This window comes from Simochromis diagramma, unplaced genomic scaffold (genome assembly GCF_900408965.1).
Source record: "Simochromis diagramma unplaced genomic scaffold, fSimDia1.1 OVJJ01000816.1, whole genome shotgun sequence".
Lineage (NCBI taxonomy): Eukaryota > Metazoa > Chordata > Actinopteri > Cichliformes > Cichlidae > Simochromis > Simochromis diagramma.
Genome location: NW_024386908.1, coordinates 17,084,823 through 17,104,472, shown reverse-complemented (window position 1 = coordinate 17,104,472; position 19,650 = coordinate 17,084,823). Strand labels below are relative to the sequence as shown.

Genomic DNA, 19,650 nt, shown 5'->3' with positions numbered 1-19,650 from the left:
GAACAGCTTCATTAGTGCATATTGTGTGTATGTGTGTGTGGGTACCATGCCCATGCTTGTTTGTGCACTGTGTGTGTGTGTGCGTGCATATGTGTGGATGTGTGCGTGTGTGGCTAGCTGGCAGGTGGGGGATAGTTAAAATTATGGATTGTACGTGAGCTTCATTAGAATGTTTGGCATACAGGGCAAAATCGTCTGTCTTCACAAAACACCTGCATTTCACTGAAAAACAACAACAATTGAAATCCTAAATTACCCGGCGTGCACAGGCCATCGGCATTAAAATGCAGCAGACACTTTTGCTAACTTCTAACTTAATTACCCATTTCCGCCTCTGTTGTTTACCATTCAGATCGGATCGGCCTCTCATTGCACTTTGTCTCAGCCAAAAGCGATGGCAAGCGCGCGACGGTGACAAATATTGACACATGGCGAGCTTGTCAACAAAAAAGTGGTGACTAAGAGCGTGAAATACCTGGCACTCTCACATATAATGATCTCATGGATTTTTTTCCCCGCTCAAAATCCAACATATGCTGCATCCACTCATGTTGCTTATGTTTATTAGTCTGAAAGCTGAATGCATAAAGAGCACAACAACCTAAAGCCTAAAAGGAGCACACAGCGGTGAATGGAACGATGCATTCAAATTACAATGCATAAATGTTGACAATGATGACTGATGATTTGTTATTTACATGGCTAATAGCTCACACTTCTGCAGGCATTCAGTTACTAAAGCTGTGCGAGGAAGCATTTATACATTAAAGCGGGGAAAAACAACTCTGCTATGAGCTTACATTTAAATATAGACCGCTACAGTCCCATTCTGATTGAAGGAATTAGAATATTTATTTTTTTCTGATAATAATTCATATCGTATCAGTTACAGTATTAGGGTTGCATTAGCAAAATGTATCCTTTCCCTTCTCTTTCACTGTTAACATGCACAGCATCTTATGTACTTTGACTATTAGTCTTTCATAGCATGTCCAGTGTGTCAGGTGACATGATGCCAGTCCGTTTTGCACTTTTGCCTCATTCCTCACATGGTTTGGGTTAGTAGACACAAGCGTTTGTGATTTCTGACTGCTGACGTCAAACTGTTGACTCTGCAATCCAAGAATTGAGTTTCCTTCTTCTACTCTTGCTGCTGTGTGGTCTCCATGACCTGCCACTGGTCTAATCAAACGTGCTGAATCAAGAAGTGCTAACCCAAAACACCGCTTTCAAATGGCCAGTGTTACCAGTTGGTAACAGTCCAACAGCCATTATACCAGTAGGTGGTTTCTTCCACTACTTTAATAGCTAATTATCACCTCGGCGTGGTTGTGCCTACTAGTTAATCACAAGTAATAGGCCAAGTATTTCAGTATTGAAAGTCTTGGACAATTTCCATCTTGTGCTTGGACAGGACTACCTGTCATAAGGTCATTTACATGTTGTAAAGATCACATTTATAGGTTACCAAAAGTATTTTCACAAATGAACTCTGGATAATGTCTGAAGAAGCAGGCTGGGACATAGTCTAAGGTTTCCCTTTTTCTGTAGCATAGACCAGTGGAGAACCTGCATCAGATGTACTGATGAAAAACATCCACTCATTCATCCATCCTCTTGTGCTTCTCCATTTCAGGGTACCTGAGTACCCAGACATGGGACAACATGCTAATTCCACACAGAAAGGCCCCGGGCACATTGTGGACTTGAGCCCAGGACCTTCTTGCTGTGAGGCTAAAGTGCTAACCACTGCACCACCATGCTGCCTTCACCAGAAAACGACAATACTAATAAAATAATAAATAAAAAAGCACAAAACTAAGTTCCTAGCATAACCGACACACCAGTGAGAGCAGTGAGGGGTGAAATTTCAGTGTCAGTTGAATATTTTTGCAGTGTTTCTTGTTTTTTCAGTCTTGCACTTTGTAGTCGGTCCCAACGGTTGCGCACAGTGACGGCAGTGAAGATTATAACTTGTTCTGATGAGAATGATTGTAACTCATCCAATTTAATAATTTGGAAAGAGGCGTCGTGTTTTCACAACATTTCGGTTACGAGTAATTGATTTGGAAAGCTCTTAATCGGAAAGTATCTCTTTGACAGAAGTCAAAAACTCACCATCATCGACATCCGAAAAAACAGAAATGTCACTCAGCTCGCCTGCATTTAGTTTGGTTTATTATAATGTCTGGTTCTTCACTGCGTCTGAACAGTTGTTCTGAGGCAACAACAACAGAAAATTGAGCATGTAACTGGTCTGCTTCAGGAGCGATAAGCTGCTCACACACCCTTTGAATCATTCTGTGAGTTGCCAGGTTGTAGTTGAAATTGCAGTGAATGGAGAGAACGTTGCCAGATCATCTATAAAACAAAAGTGCATTACAACTTCTCACGATAAAGTGTGAGAGTTTTGCAAATTCAGGGACAAACGGCAGAACAGGAGGGTCTTAAAACATGGGAAAAACGGGAGTGTTGGCAGGTGTTCAATGTCTGATTCAACGTGTTTATCCTCAGATGCATTTCTGTCAGGTAATGTTCAGGCTGTCGTGCATGTGTGAAAGTGGCCTGAGCATAAAAAAACTCTACTGTAGATTTTACATGCACACAGAACTCCAACAGAACGCTGTGATAAGAATGGCTGATGATGCACTTTTTTGGACTACAAGCAGGTACACGAGTGTGCCTACCAGCCATATCTATAGGAGTGATAAATAGGCTGAGAACATTCTAAGCTGGTGGCCAAATGCAAGCGAATCTGCTGAATAAGACATCAAAACCGGTTAAATGTATAAAAAAAATCCATCATATTAAAGAAAAAACAAACTGCAGCAGCCCTTTAACCTCTCAGCATCCTGCAGGCTGCTAGAGAAGCACTCAGGAGGGCTCAGTTGCCAACATATAGCACAAACCTTAACAATCTAAACTCTTTACGCTATCCCCAAGCAGCGACCTTGTAGAGGTTGAGAGGTTAAAAACAGCATTCATTTGAATTCTAATTCAATCTAGTTGCCTTTTAATTGGCATTTTCTACACACTTCCTTACATTTATTTACCCTAACGAGGATCTCTCTGAAGGCCCGCATCAGTCTCTCTCTGTGCTTGCTGATGGAAGCCTGCTCTCTGCATATGAGTCCGTGTTAAAAGGCTACTGCTGGAGAGCATAGAACATATGGCGGTGTATCAGAAGCTAAGTGTTACAGGGAACCCCCCGTCTCACGATATCTCAAATTTAGCCTTAAATTAAAAACATTGCCTTTTTTGTTCTTTTTACAACATCATGACATCATGCCTTATGAAGACAAGCATCTTGTTTTTGTCATTCAAAGCGAACGCACGCTGTGGCGCTGACATCGCAGTAACTTGAGGCCCAGTTGAACCGAGCAGCCTCTGTCTCTTTTAAATTGTGTTTACGATTTAATGACCTATTTGTGTTTGTTGTTTCTGCCGCGCGCCTGCCTCCACTCGCTCTCTCCCATCTTTCTCTCTCTCTCTCTCTCTCACTTTGTGTCTCTCACTCCCTAACACGCTCTGACAGCAAAAGGTCAATGCCCATTGGCTACATGGGGGGCACTGAGTGATGTAAGGGGGGTTGTCATGGTAACGTGCAGGGCACGGTGCAGCGGTGAGGATGCATTTCGGTGCCAAAAACCCAAGCCCGGGAACCTGAGCGAGGATCAAAAGACTCGAGAGCTCCACTCGCAGGGCAGAAGTGCACGGGGCCGGGTCTGGACCCGGGCAAGACGCGACACAGTTTTAAACCGTTTAGCTGTTTACTAACCCGGCAAATGGGAGGGGCCGGACTTGGCCCGTCATGACAGCGAAGCAGATCTGCATGTGAGAGACAGACAGCGAGGCCCAAAGACAGTCAGTTGTGAGCAGCTCTGGTATGTCTGTGAGCCTGCATTCTGCTGAGCTTGGCTTCACATTAATAAAAGAGGGATTACCAAAGTCTGCAGGCTCCTCTTAGGCCCCTCTCCAGCCGAGAGCTGAGCGAGGTTCGCTCGCTCAACCCCTCTGCCTCCTTCCCGCCATCCTTCGCTCCCTTTTCTTACCCTCCTCGGCATGCTGCTCACGTTCCTCCCATTCAAGAAAAAAAAAGAAAAAAAAAAGAAAAGGAAAAAAAAAAACTCTCTCATGTGCCTTTCCTCCTGTCTGTCTCCATCCCATTTCTCTCCACTCAACAGTACAGGAGGGGGGAAAATGCACCAAAACACAGATAAATTATTTAGATTTTTTTTCCCCAAAGAAAAAGAGGAGGAAAAAAATGCTTGACTCTGCAGTTCGAAAGAAAAGGGAAATAGGAAAGGAGGAGGGGTGAGGAAATAAAAATTGCATTAGATACAAGATTCTGCAATCAGCCCTGCGATATGAAGAATTAATCTTATCTTACGCCGGCACACACGGCCAAGTAGGAGAGAGCCTCCAAAGACTTGGAGATGACAACGGGACAAATTCGCCTTTCCATTACGCTGCCATTCATCCATTGTGACGGCAGACACCTCGCGATAAGCGGATGTATTGTTGCCATTGACAATGTCATTATGGGACAGTAAACAAGCGATGCAGTGGAGGGTCGGGATGAACCGGGTGGGGCAAGAAGGTCACCAAGACAATCTGGAATGAAAGGATGCGAGACCCCACGGGAGAGATAAGACTCCTCTTCGTCGTCTTCTTCTTCTTCTTCATCTATCTCTTTTCTCGCGCGCTGCAAAGCCAAGGACGGGCATATGCTTAGAACAAAGCCCCGGCACTGCCAGCGTAATCAACTCCTCTGTACTCCAGCAGCAGCAACACAATCTCCCCTGGAGGTCATTCACAGGAAAAGGCTTAGAAGGCAAAATGGCTGCAGGATCACAGGCTATTAAGATGGGAAAATAGGGTGACAGTCACCCGACCTCCCACCTCCACATTCCTCTACAAAACATGTTCAAATGTGAACAGTGATGGCAGCGCGATTGATGCAACGTCATCGTGGAGCTTATTTTTGGACTCTTTGACAACCGTTTGCAAATTACGTTAAGTCAGTGCTTCTAAAACTGTGGGGTGGGCCCCCTTGGCGGAACACAGAGGCACTGCAGGAGGGCGCGAATGGCTGGGAGAAAAACGTGCAGTGAAACTAAGCAGAATAAACACGGTTAATTAAGTTAAGGGGAACAAAGGTAGAAGAGTTTACCTCGCGTTTTACAGATTTGGGGGCTGAAAATGAGAAGGCATTCGTGTGCCACAAAGTCAACCGTGCTAACGCTTCAAAGAAATTTTCCAACACTAAGGCAAGGCACTTTTGTGCCACTCTCTGGTCTTTTCTACAGAAAAAAGGGCAAGCCCAAATGAAATCCCAATACCGGGATTATTCTCCCTCACAGATGTGCACACCAACAGCTGTGGATGCCACACAGTCACACACAGTAGCTGTTATTTTGTAACTTGCTTTGAGTGTGAAGCAATCATGCAGTAATTGGTCTGCATAAAAAAGTCTGCAGAAGCTGAAATTAAAAGCCTTTGATCAAACTTGTAGTTATGGTGTCCCTACGTGTGTCTGCTTCCAAAGTTTGTGTTTTGTCCAGTTATTCGTTAATCATAGTCTCAGTATACTCTTTTAGCCTCTCTTCTCCTCACTGGTTGTGGAAGATAGCTGCCTGTTCCAGTTTCTGCTTCTTCTGGAAGGGACTTTCTTTTTTCCTACCTCCACCAAGAGCTGTATCAGAGCATCTTCATATCAGAGCATCTGATACTTGGCATTCTCATTAATTGTCAGGGCTCTGTGTGCGGCAGGCGAAGGTGAGGATCCAAACGCAGGACTCGTGAAGCCAAATTTCAACTGAAAACCAGAGCTTTATTGCTGGCAAAGCACAAAACATGAACAGAACAACGACCACTGAGAACCAGAAACACACAGGCATGATCTGATGGTACAACACGACAGAGAGCACAGGAACACACAGGGCTTATATACACAGGGGGGTAATCGGGGAATGAGAAACAGGAGAGAGACACAGCTGGGAGAAATTGGACTAACGAGACAGGGGCGCAGTAGAACTGAACACACTCACATGAGACACAGACCTTCACAATAAAACAGGAAACAAGAACCCACTAAACAAAGACGCAGACAGAGAGGCAGGCAGAATATAACACATGCAACTCAAACAATACACGAAACAACAAATCCTTAAACACGGATAAACAGAAACAAGAAACTAATAATAATCTATCATCATCATCATCATCATCACCACCACCAACCCAAGCACTACAAGAGAATAAGAAAACAATCCATAATGCAAAAACACACCAAAATAACTGAAACACAGATTCATCATAAAACCCAACAAAGCACCAGAGAAACATAAAGAACGATCCATCATTCAAAAATAAACCAAACCATAACAACTCAAAATACTGGGTCAAACTGACCCAGAACCGTGACACTAATATTATCGTGTCTTCACCTTACTGTGTCTTGGGTTGAGTGTTCTGAAACGGAGCTACAATTACAAGACTGAACTGCACTGCGTGAACTAAATCTATCCTCAGTTGATTTACAGTTAATTATGTTAGTTCTTAGCAAGCAACACTTTTAAATTACTCTTTTTCTTACATGAGTGGAGCGGGGAACACTGGTGGCACTAACCCCCAGTCTCCAAATTGGTACCTGTGATATAAAGTTGAAAATCCTACGTGATTTTCTTCTCGAGTTATTGTGTTGACAACAAATTCTTACAACCTACTGGAATATATTGGAACTTGCCTGCCATTTTTTAGGAGCTGCACCTATGGTATAAGTGTGAAAATCCTGAGTCGCCTCATTCTTGAGTTACTGTGTCCACGCTGCCCCGTTGGTTGACAATACCCCCTCTGCCTTTTATGACTGAGGATTAAACTAAAGTTCTCCATCTAATATTTTAAGGTCTTTTACTTACAGTACAGATTGCTGCTATGAACGGAGCCTTGTATTCACACCTGCACCATGAGAATAAAACAAATCAGCCTTAAACAGAACCTCACACTCTTGACGATGTTTAAAGTATAACACCGGGACGTCTTCACATACGCGCTAAGTCTCCACCCTCAGCATATGAACAGGATTGTTTATGGTTTAAACAGGTTTTCACCGTGTTTCACAAAGATCACACAAAACACTGAAGATGAAAAGACACAGCACTTACATATTCGAGGTGTGTGGCTGCGCAGTGCCTGCATTATTTACACATCTTGCCTGGTGACTGACAAGGAATCCAAAAGAATGCAGTCTTGATGCCACTGGCTTTTACTGCAGTTGTTAACAGTTCCCCGTCTCCCACTTTACCCCTCCTGTGGCGCTGTTAGCACCTACAGCAGCACAGTCTGCAGTCCTCTGTCTAAATCGAGCTTTGCTCTAAAGCGACTGCGAGAAATCCTTCTTAAGACTCTAATGCAGTTAATGACTTTCAGTACATATAAGAATGCACCAACTTCTGATCTCACAGGATGATTTAAAGTATCTACTTAATACCAGTCCTTTAGAAATACTCACTTGGAGGCATATATATCAGGTAGGAATGACCTGAAACCACAGAACATTGATCGTTTCAGTTAAAAACATTATACAAATTCTTTTGTGACTGAACATTTTTTCCCAGAAGGCCTAGAGAATCCCACAGTTTCAAAATGACACTAGCTGCATTATATCCATCATCAGAGCCGACGGAGGTTTACATTATCCTCGTATGCACTAACGCCAAGCAGGTTAGCTGAGCATGGAGGTGGCAGGAGTGGTCCTGTTCCATTTGCAGACATTAGCACAGAGAGATTAATTTGTCCCCTTCCATTAGGCGGGAAAGCAGCCGTCATGGGTGTTCAATTATCCCTTAACAAAAAGAGAAATAGACAAACACAGCAGCCTTTTTAAATAATAAGCACCATGCAAGTGCATGCGTTGCATCATATGGATGCATATATGTGTGTAGGGGTATTGTTTGCATCTAGAAGCTGGAAGGAGTGCAAAGGGTCAGATGTGTTTTCCACAGCGGCTGACGGCTAATTACCGGCAAAGTCTGCAATTTCTACGCCTAATATTCAGCTACTCAGCGCTGAAACAGAGCAAAAGAGACGACATGAGAGGGGAAAAAAAAGAGGGATAAAGAGAGGAAGACAGATAAAGGTTGTTGTTTTGTTTAGACTTGCTGTCTTCCTGCCGCTCTCTCCTCCTTTGTGAAGATTTCGACTTCATTAGAATTATAATGAACATCAGCGAGGCTTCCTGAAATATTTTTGGCTCCTTGAAAATAAATGAATACACAAGCAAATCAATTCAAATCTGCCCATTATGCCTGTTTTCTGGGTCGTATAAAACATGCATAATGGGCCACAGTATAAGTCGCGCAGCGCTGTATGTTGCGGGAGGCCGTGATAATAAGCTAACATTAGAGGATCATTTGTCATCATTTCCCAGAATCGTTACATATTCCAGAATCAATTTCATCTGCGCGGTGACACTGACGAGCTCGTGACGGCGTATTGACGGACTAAGACGCACATCGGGACGTTACGGTGGCAGAGCTAACCGTGCAGCAGAGTCATGTGAAATACTGGTATGTTTTTTGTGTTTGTGTTTGTGTGTGTGTGTGTGCGTGTGTGTGTGCTTGTGTGTTTCGCTGTCGTGCTCCGCCGGTGTGATGATGTTGCTGTGTAGTGAGACTCGCTAATTGGCTCACCTGTCTCTCAGCCATCTGGAGCCTCTCAAAAAAGAGGAAAAAAAAAAGTCACACTGAGTTCCCCCAACATCACACACACACACACACACACACACACACACACTGAAAGGCATGCATATGTGCCTTAGCAGAGAAAAAGACAAATGTGGGAACGTGCAAACAAGCGAATGAAAATGGAAAGGGAAAGTAAAAGCAAATCTAAAGATATTTTTCCCCCAGATCTCAATCTTGTAACTGAATCATTACTGCGCTTGAAGAACTAATTTCAGAAAGATCAACACCACCACCAACAACAAAAACAGTTTCTTTATAACGTGCTACAGTAATCATTCAAAACAAAATTAATGTGATAATGATTAATTATGGCAACAGCATTGTTTGCACTGGGTAGAAGTTGCTAATAAAAGAGCGCACTTGCAATCAGGACTCGATTGAAACGGATGTACAATCATAACAGCCGTATATTCTTATTGTTTTAGGAAATCACTGCAATGCAAAGAAGACACGCCCACGACTTCAGCTTCTCCCCGTCTCAGCGAGGGAGCGTCAGCTGGAAGAAGGAACTCCACTCCAGCATCCCAGAAAACCCCGGGGCACAACGCTCTGACTGCATGTGTGTGTGTGAGTGTGAGTGTGTTCAGACGAATCTGCTTTAATACCTAGTCATATTCTGGATTGATTAAGAAGCAGCAATAACACCGAAAAATATATTTTCCAATCAACTATTCAATATGATCCAACTTTTTCAGGGGATAAACTAGTAAATTATAAAATAATGATAATAAAAAGATGAAAATGTAGTTCCCATGAAACAAAACAAATGTACCAAAAATACAATATTAAAACAAAAATACCACGTGTTAAAAAAGTAAATAAGTAAAGGCATCTGAAAATCATTTAGGAATAGAAAATCAGTAAAAAAATGATTGTGTTATATGCCTGTGTTCAACACTATACACTATTCGATGCTTGATTAAACAAAAATAACAAAATGGAAGAACAAAACCTTGTAATTATATGTTCAAATATAGAAACAGTTACAATGATGCTTAAAATATTTAATAGAAAAAACGAAGTAATGACGTGTGTGTGTGTGTGTGTGTGTGAGTTTTATTCTCTCAGTGCTCTGTGTGTTCCAGGTCAATGGTCTAGATCACACATACAGAAGTCAGTCCCTCCTGGACCACTGTATGTTCACCTGCCACCCAGGATGTCTGTGTGTGTGTGTGTGTGTGTGTGTGTGTGTGTGTGTGTGTTTTATCCAGAAATTGAACCCCTGTGTCACTCAAAAAAGAAAAAAAACTCTCTTGAGAGAGCAGAGAGACAGATTGTGGGGAAGCGAAGGAAGAAAAGATATCTAAGAGTCCGTCCAGCTCTCTGCACACAGACCCCCCTCTCCTCTCTCTCTCCTTCCCTCGCCGTCATTAGCAATTCTTCATAATTCATGTGTTTGGATGAAAAATGGATGAACAGTGAGCGTGACACCGGCATAGCCTCCGACAATTAAAAACCCAATGAAAATTAAAAAACTGCTGCAACAGTTTCACTCTTTTTTTCTCCTTTGGCCACTTGTAACCACCTGATTAGCATCCACTCTTTCATCACATGATGGCACCTAAGCTAAGCTGAAAGCCACAAAAAGGGGTAGCAGAAGGACCCAGCGCTGATATTTGGTCGCACATTCTGAACACGCCAAGAAGAAAAGAAGTTTTTGAAAGATGATAGAAATAACAGAGGCGAGATAAACCCGGATCCTGTCCTTTCCAACACGCCACGCTGCTACTCGACAAGAGAGAGAGGCCTGTGTTTGTTGTGTTATTAAAAATCGGAGTCATTGCCCTTATTGACGAAATGCAAAAGTTCTGGCACAAAAAGTGGGGTTAAAAAATGAAATGACCGGGAGTGCTTTCAGGAATCTGCCACGCTGCAGCTCCTGCTGGACGTTTTCTCACTGGGGGACAAATTAAAGCTCAGGAAGGAGCCTTTAACACCGACAACTGTCACTGCAGAGGAGAGCGGATACTCCAGCCCGTGTCTTCTGACTGCCAGTTCCTGTCTCATAAATATTCAGATATGGGAATACTTGGGAAGGCGGGGCCAGGAGCGGCACATCAGGCAGTCTCCGTAGCGAGTGGTGGGGGGAGACCGCTGTTGTCATGTGGCAACCGGGGAGGCAATAACGGACGCAGCGTACCGGGACGCCACATTGTGTGAATCCCTGTAATTACAGTCTCTGCTGTCTGTGTGGGTCTGGCTCTGTAAACAGGAAGTGTGAGTGCATTTGTGCGTGTCACGCGCACCTGCAGCCCTCATGCCAAAGAGGAACTTGAGGCCTTCGGAGAGCTGTTGTATCTGTTCCACTCGTGAGCTTATGCTATTCATACACTAATCAGCACTTGTTTACCACAATTGGTGCGTTTTTTTGACGTGTGTGAGCTCGCTGCTGGCATGCACGTGTGTGTGTATGGGTGTGTATGTTTGTGTGTGTGTGTGTGCGCAGCGTTCCTCGCCATCTCAGGAGGTCATGTCAGAGCCAATAGTGGGTTTGCGGCTCATAATGACCGATGCTGAAAGGCATCCGTGGAGCCATGCCTGCTAATTATCAGCTGTGTGCCTTCAAAGAACATTATCAGGACAAAGACCTGCAATTATACACACTCATGCACACAATCCCTCCACACCCTTTATCACCCCCGTTTCCGGCATCAGCTCTTCCTCCTCCTGAACTGTCTTGTGTTGATTGCAGTTCTCCTCTTTCTTTTTTTTAAACTCTTCTCCACACCTCTCTCTCATTTACTCCCTACGACTCCCATGATCCTCTTTTTCTCTGTCCCTGCTTCATCCTTCCAGCCTGTTTTCATTTCCTGTAGTCCCTTTATCTATCCCTATCCTCCCAATTCCAATCCTATCCTCTCTTTCAGCTCCCTTGTTGCCACTTTTCCTATCTGTTTCTCCCCAACCCCTCTCATTCCTCCTCTGCCTCCTCTCAGTCTTCCATCCTTGCCCCAGCTCCTCTTCTTCTTCCTCCTGGACCAAAACAGGCACTTAAATAACGAGCCGGGTGTCAGTCAAACCGCCAGAGAGCTTCATTAGAGGAGGAGAGCACACAGGATCAAATTATACGCCCAGTTCTCTTTTGTGTGATTGTGCGTGTGTGTGTGTTTGTGTGTTTTTGCAGGGGATTGTGGGGGGTCGGCGGCAGTGATGGTGGTGGTAAAGGCACAGAGGAAGTAAACACACGTTCCGGAATGACGCAGCTGTGTGGCGGATTAGTGCCTAAGACAACACACACTGGTGCGTGTGTGTGTGTGAGAGCGCATGCGACATGCGACAGTCACAGCCTCGCTTATTTTCTCCAATCAGAGAGAAAAACAAAAGCAAACTATTTTGCCTAATTATTCACAGCCACAGCCGCCGTCGCTCGCTCTTCCTCCCGTGTTTTGCCTCTTTTCCGCCGGTGTCGCGTTCCGAGCCGGATCTTGTTTTTTTGATCTCAGCTGATTCACCTGCCGTGTTTGCCTGTCAGGAGCAGCTTTAGACTGATACTATTTAGAGACTGTAGTATTGAAAAATCAGCAGATGTAGACCTCATCATCGTGTAACAACATGCTATCCATTTTCTTGTCGCACTTCCAAAAGTACAAAACATTTATTTAGAGGTTAGCCTGGTTCACAAAAAACATTTATATATTTATATATATATATAGAAAATAAGAGTAATATTAAAATTATAGAGCCACTGGGTTACTTAAAGGACCACATCAGTGGTCTGACACGATTCAGTCCATTAAAATCGCATATTCTTTATATTACTGCTGAGTATTTTCCAAATATACTGCGAGTTTTTAAATGGATTTCTGACTTTCCAGGGAGCCATTAGATTCAGTTCATTTCACTATGGAGTAAAAAAAATCAGCTCACAGAGACTTAAAACTCACTACGGATAGGTAATCCATCACAGCGAACATTTCATCACCTTCTATCTTTGTTGTTTTCTGCTTTATTATAAAGAGAAATAACTGCCTTTTTTTTTTTAAAGAAAAAGAGAGAGATCACATTTTCAGCTCTACACAACATTTATCCTTCTTTATTGTTTGCCTGCTACAATGTATTTTTGCCTTTTCGGTTCATGAATGCAGTGGATTGTGATTCTGGAGTACCCTTCAACGCAGTGGTGACTGCACTTACAGCAGCACCTGCTGACGCATTATGGATCCTATAAATGTTTATGAGATGTGCTATTATTAGGGTCTTTGTTGGACAACCAGTCATTAACACCTGTAGTTCATAAATGTAATATTTACTGCAACAGTAAGCATTATCTCTGATTATAACTCAGGTCATAAAGCATTACAGGTGCATTAGAAATCTTTATGAGCTTAAAATGATTCAAACGGATAAAAACTTGCACCGGCTCGTCCGCCCCCACCCTCCGACCTCCCTCCATCTTGTAAGAAATGGGAGGGCGCTGATGGTTTTCGGGGCAAGATATTCATTCTTTTCCTGTTAACTAGGCCTCAGATGAGAAATAGGTAATGCTATTTTAAGATTGGCCCTTATTTAAACCTTCTTCTGCCCTCCCTCTCCCCTCTCTTGATCTGTCGTTCTGTCGCCGAAGGGTTTAGTTTAATGACCCTCTTTGGCCATAGATCTGAGGCACGTCACATCTCTGCCTTTTAATTTCCCCTTTCTCTCTTTTCCTTTACTTCTCTGTCTCTCTCTCAACCCACGACCTCATCTCATCTACCTTCTGTCCTTCTGCGGTCCCCCCCTTCCCCCCTTTTCACAACACCACTCCAGTGTTGATGCAGCCAGTGCTTGGCCTTAAGCCTGGAGATGGCATGCTTCATTGCAGATGAGGCCAAAGGAAGGCGAAGGAGTGAGGGGAAAAGGGAAAAGGAGAGGAGATGATGAAAAGATGTATTACAGTACCTTTGTATCGGTCCAGAGAGGTCACTGGCGTCCTGCCTGCAAGACAAAGACAAAAGATTGTTGAACAGCTGTAAAGAGAATAAAAATGATTTACCTAATGATTTGTAAAAAGACAAATCGAATATAATTTGTGTCCAAACAGAGATGCTGACAAACGTAAGCGTCTATTCCCTCAAACTAAAAGCTTTTTTTCTCTCATTTTAAGTTGCCAGCATGATAAGAAATTTCTACCAAGATATTTAACAGCAGGCACTGAGCGTTTAATTCAGGGCACCCGTCAGTCAGTATTTTTCTGCTCGCTGGACTCCAGGGCTGCCCAGAATTTCTAGGCACAGCTGGCAGATTTCCCGAGTTCATATCTCTGCTATTTGCCGATGAGGTCCTGGTGGCTTCATCAAGCGGTGACCTCCAACTATCACAGAGGCCCACTGCAGTCAAGCATAAAGCGGATGGTAGGAGAATTAGCACCTTAAATTCTGAGGCTACGGTTCTTAACCGAGGGGGAAAAAGAACTGATTGCCCTCAAATTGGAAGAGTGGAGCAGGAGTTGCAAAGCTTGAAGGTGAGGCTTTTGATTTTCTGACTGAGCTAAATTCCCTTCATCACCTATGGCTACGAACTGTGTGCTGTCGCCAAAAGGATACGATTCCAGGTACAAGTGGGAAAAAATGAACTTTGTTCTGGGCTTTCTGCGCATGGTTCGTTAGCAAACATTCGCAAGAGGACCCGGAGACTGGCGGGTGGGTGGAGAAACAAGGAAGTTTAATAAAGACTTAGAGTTCAACAAAGGGTGCTACACAGTGTAACAGGTGAACCCGACAGGTGAGTTAACTTACACTGACGAAGGCAAAAAAACGGAACAAGAACGGGGAAATGAAACACACAAAAGCACGCTCAAACAAAAGAAGAAACAAATCAGACAAAAACAGTCAGGTAAAGAGCGGGGGACTACAGAAGGCAGGGAAACCGAAAACTACGACTGTGGAGGTTTGATGATCTTCTCCACAGCAGGTGACTCGACGTTTAGGGAAACACCTGAGCAGACCCAGGACACGCTACAAAGAATTTCCCTCCAGTGATTGCTTGAGAGAGGGAAATACAAGCAGTTTTGACTTAACTGCCGAGAACTAGAAGCAGATAAACAGAAGAAAAATGTATACATTGATGCAGGATAGAATCTTAATAGAGCTACATATAAACATCATATCAGTGCACATCTCCAGTATGCTTTACAGCTCCAACCTGTTTCCAGTCATGAAACAATTTCCCACTATAGAGTAACCCCCTCCCTATAACTTCAAAATAAAATTATCCAACAAACATTAAGATTTACTGTGAGAGACGTTTCTGTGTGCTCAAACAGTTACTGTATCTCTTGCAGCACAAAGCGGCATCCAGCAAAGGTTATCATCTCACCCGGGTTTTCCGTAAATGTTCCCAGGCTGCAGTTGCATCATTTGTAGGTGATTTCCTGTTAAGTTCTACCTGTTTTCAAAGCAAATACATGCGACTGCAGCTTTAAGCTACTTTTTAACCCTGGAGCTAAAACAGTCCGTCACCAATGAAGGCAGGAAACCACTTAAGATACTGGCAAACAAAATCCGCAAAGAAGCACACCCCCACTGAGCCATCTAAATAGTAAATTGGTCTAGTCTGTCCTTGGGAACAGCAGAGAAACTTGCTCGTTCTACTGGGTTTTCTCCATAATTCCCTGCTGCTTCCTCTTTTTCTCTCCTTCCCTTTTTGTTTTATCCCTTCCTCCAATTCTCTGTTCCTCTTCCACTGCATGTAAATAAATTGGTCCCCAGGCCCCACCACTAGACACTGTATGCATGTGTGTGTGTGTGTGTGAGCAAGCCAGCATTACACTCAGTGCAATACAGACACGCACAAGCAGACACAAGCAACCCTCCAGAGCTCAGACGCACCGAATTAGTCCGGGTTTTATGTCACAGAGGTAAATAAAATAATAATGAATTAACACGATGCGATCATTAATAAACTTTGTGTGTGTGTGTGTGTGTGTGTGTGTGTGTGTGTGTGTGTGTGTGTGGAGGTGGGAGGTGAGAGCAAGTGTGTTATGATGAAATGCTGGGGAAAAAAACTCCTCCTCAACACAGTGGCCAATCACCGCTATCACTACTCTTTGCATTTCAAAGACGCACTCTTGTCCGTTTCATCTCCACAGAACCACAAAACGCTCATCTGTTATCCTGCTACACACACACACACACACACACACACACACACACACACACACACACACACACACACACACACACGATAGCCACCTCCGCTTCAGTCCATTTTCCCAGTGCCATGAATTATGAAAAAGGGTAAATGGAACATCAGATACACACAGCCTGCACTTACAAGTACACACACCACATACACACAGATGCAAATAAGACACAACTAAACTACTACGCACAAAACTCGACCAGGGCTCTCATATTTTGAAATCTACATACATATATAACCTCCAAACGTTTACACTCCATGGTTCTTATTATTTATTAACTCGCATATTACAGCTCGATGTTAAAACATGCTTCGCAACTTAGACATTACAGAAAAAGTCAGCCAGTTATAAAGACTCTAATTAAACTTAATAACAGTAAGTTCAATTAAAGTATGATGACACTAAAAGCACAGTCAAGCAACTAAGAGTTCCTCTCACTTAGTCCATATCCAGCTGGGAAGCAAAAGCCAAAACAGGATAAAGCAGACGGGTCTTGCATGCTTTAATTATAAGACTCATGCTTAACCCTTTAAGACCTACCATAGAACCAAGTCCGCCAGAGCTTATAGTATATTTTTACATGCTGTGGAGCCATTTTTTGGAGCATTTCAAGTTGCTATACATCAATACAACCACTATAGCCCAAATTTTAATAATGTGTATTCATTAAGTGCATAGTAATTACATAAATTGCAAAAAAGTGCAATAAACTACAAATAAATTTAAAATCGTTTTTGTTTTTTTAACATATATTTCTAGTTAGAGAAATTTAAGAGGCTTATCCCTCAAAACTGTAAATACAAAAAAGTTGCACAAACTAGTTTCCCACCAAAGGAAATTTATTTTAAGTGTCTTCATAGTTTTATTTTTGAGATACACCAATTTTCATATACTGCAGGAAAAACGAAAAAATATATTATAGTGCAAATTTGTAAAAAAACAGCATATGCATCAAAATAAAATATTTCCAGCAGTGCAATATGAGTCCTAAGCATCCCAGAAACGACACAGAAAGTCATAAAGTCAAACATAACTTTTAAAAACACAAGTATAGGCTCATGAGGCCACGATGATAAAAAACTACATTTCCGCAAAATGACGTCACTTCCGGTTTCGGGCAGGTCATTGAGACATGCGATAGTTCACGCTGATGGACGTAGGAAGTGTTACAAACAGCTGATCGGATCAGCAAAGCGTGTTTCTGGAATATTATGTTTTTGTTGCTGCAAGTGCTTTTTATGCAGTTTTTGCAAAGCTTTATGTGGAAGGAAACTGTGACCAGGACAAGCTGATGGCATAAGATGTAAGTACAACTCCTCCGGTTTCATATGCAAAAAAAATTATTGCGCTAGCTTACGTGGTTGCAGTGCTACCGGGATTTAAAAATAGTTACGCAAAATGGAGCGTGTCCGCTCCGACCGGCTTTAAAGGGTTAAACTTCATTGTCACTCAGTATGCGTCTAGAAAAGTTTAAGAAACCTTTATCAGGGTTTCTGCATCAATAAGAGGCGGTCTAGCCTTTATTTGAGTCTCAGTTTTATAAGAACACAATCTAGATGGAATTAATAACACATAATAGTGGTACTTCTTACATCTATATCAAATTCATTGAGCAATTAATCACAGAGCTAGCTGGAAAAAGTACGTGAACTCTAATCTAGTAACTCCTCCATCCTCCTCCATCTGATGTTGTCTTTAGTTGCCTCTGAGACTTGAACAATGATGAAAGACGACTTTTGGATCATTCCTCCTGCAAAATCTTTTTGTCCATCATTACGTCTAGGATGTCTGGACTGAACAGCCCACTACAGGTCGTGTTAACATCAGGATTCAGATTCCTATATTCCAGAACCTGAATTTTCTTCTTCCTTAACCACTGTGATGTTTGTGTACTTGTGTTTTTGGGTCTTCTAGGATTTCACTGTACAATAGAGCTGACTCACGTAGAATTTTTATACCAACAGTGATATTTGGTGATTTTAAAATCCAATATTCCAATATATCGGCCAGTAATTTTTTTTTTTCAGATACGCGAAACATAGATTTTTCTGACTTTTTTTCTACTTAGTTACTTAATACCATTTACAGTCTGAGACTTTGCTTGGATCAGCTAATTAATCTGTAGCTTCCCAACGTGTCACCAACAGGAAAGTTGCAGAGTGCCCTCTGGTGGACAAACTATGCAACATCAAGACACCGTCAATGCTCGTAAATGGCGATAAGCCAAACACAGAGATCCACAGATTGGCAAATAGCTAATATGTGGCTCAATTGTTCAGTGGCTGCAAGGCATCCAGGATTTGAGACACCGAAGCAGCCTTAACCATGATGCATCCTCTACTATGCTTCAAATCTGTGAAAAACATTGACATTGTTGCAGGCTTCCACCTCCATGTATCCCTATTATGTTTCTTCTGAGATCCTATGTAAGTAATTATTAAGCCACCATTTCCAGTAACCACCTTTTAAGAAAGCAGCTGAGTTTTTCAGTAATGTAACTTTGCATGCATTTATTTTAAGGGATTGGAGTGCCAGTTTCTGCTCTTTAAGGAGCGCCTGACCCCAAGTAGTCTTTAAAGAAGTTACTTTACTTTCAAGTTTGGACTGTGTATGATTACTACAGCTTTTTGTTTGTTACTAGAGTTCTGTCACTTGTTGTTAGTTTTATATATATTCCCTCTGAAAGGGAAATGCACTCTCTTTTGAGACATTTCCTTGAAACAAATATCGTACACTGATTATGATTAAGTCCTTGCCAATTTCATCAGGATGGAATTAAAACACAAACAATCCACAGGTGTTAGAACTGGTGGATATAGAAGCTTTATATTTCTGACTTCAGTGTTTAGTGTTTCAAGGTGTTTCTGAAAGTTCTTTTCTAGTGTACTGTATATTTTGCCGAGCACTCATTAGCCTTGTTTTTGCAATGATGCTCCAGGGTCGACTGCTAACTAAGTGTGGTCTCTGCTGAGACTGTGGAGATAAAAACTTTGAGGACAGTCTGTCAAACAGGAACAGCGTGACTTCAAGCTATCTACTGGCAACGTGAAGAAGTCGGGGACAGGAAACAACATTAAGTATCCCTTGGCTGAATTATTCACATTTGTTAATGTTGAAATTTCAGATTACTACTTGAAAACTTTTCAAAATTCTTACTACAAGAGTGTTATTTCAGCATAAGTGGTCACTTTAGGCCTGGATAGTATTTTAACCTTTCATTGTTTTCCAGCACACTGACTGACTCACACCAGAATTTTATTAGCTGCCCCATTACAGAGCTATTAATAGAATAGCTCTATAAAATCTCTCTGCAGAAAACAAACACAACAAGAAGCTTTAGGCTTGATTTTTTTTGGAAATGCTTGTGCCCTTTGCTGGTCTACATAAGTCAACCTGACAAAATTTGGGTCAGAATTGATCACTGGGATGGAAACAGATGGGAAAACAGTGTCCAGGTGGAAAAAAGCCAGACTCATGCTTAATGACAGACAGCTTTTTGGCAATGTATGTGAACCCACGCACAAACTCCTGCAGACCTCACGCAGCTGAGGGCCTGGCAGAGACATAAAACAAAGCTGAAAACTTGAGGGGCTTCCTGGGCATCAGCGGACAAGGCGACGCAAAGACAGAGCAGGTGGCAAGACCTGGCACGTGCCATGGGATACTGGGAGACACTGTGATTACCAGAAGATGTGATGCACACATAGCACACACCGCTACACACTGCTTCTGCATTAGTGCTGTGTGAAGAGAGACAGTATGAGCCATTTAACAAACCTATTG

At 42.6% G+C, this 19,650-nt stretch overlaps 1 protein-coding gene across 1 annotated transcript in view; it reads right to left on the bottom strand.

Annotated features, from left to right (window-relative positions):
- Nucleotides 1-19,650, bottom strand: part of celf2 (cugbp, Elav-like family member 2) — a 235,233-nt gene that overhangs the window by 172,762 nt on the left and 42,821 nt on the right. Inside the window, exon 2 of the mRNA XM_040035780.1 lies at nt 13,626-13,661. Within this exon, the coding sequence (XP_039891714.1) occupies nt 13,626-13,661 (36 nt within the window). The remainder of the gene's footprint in view (nt 1-13,625; nt 13,662-19,650) is intronic.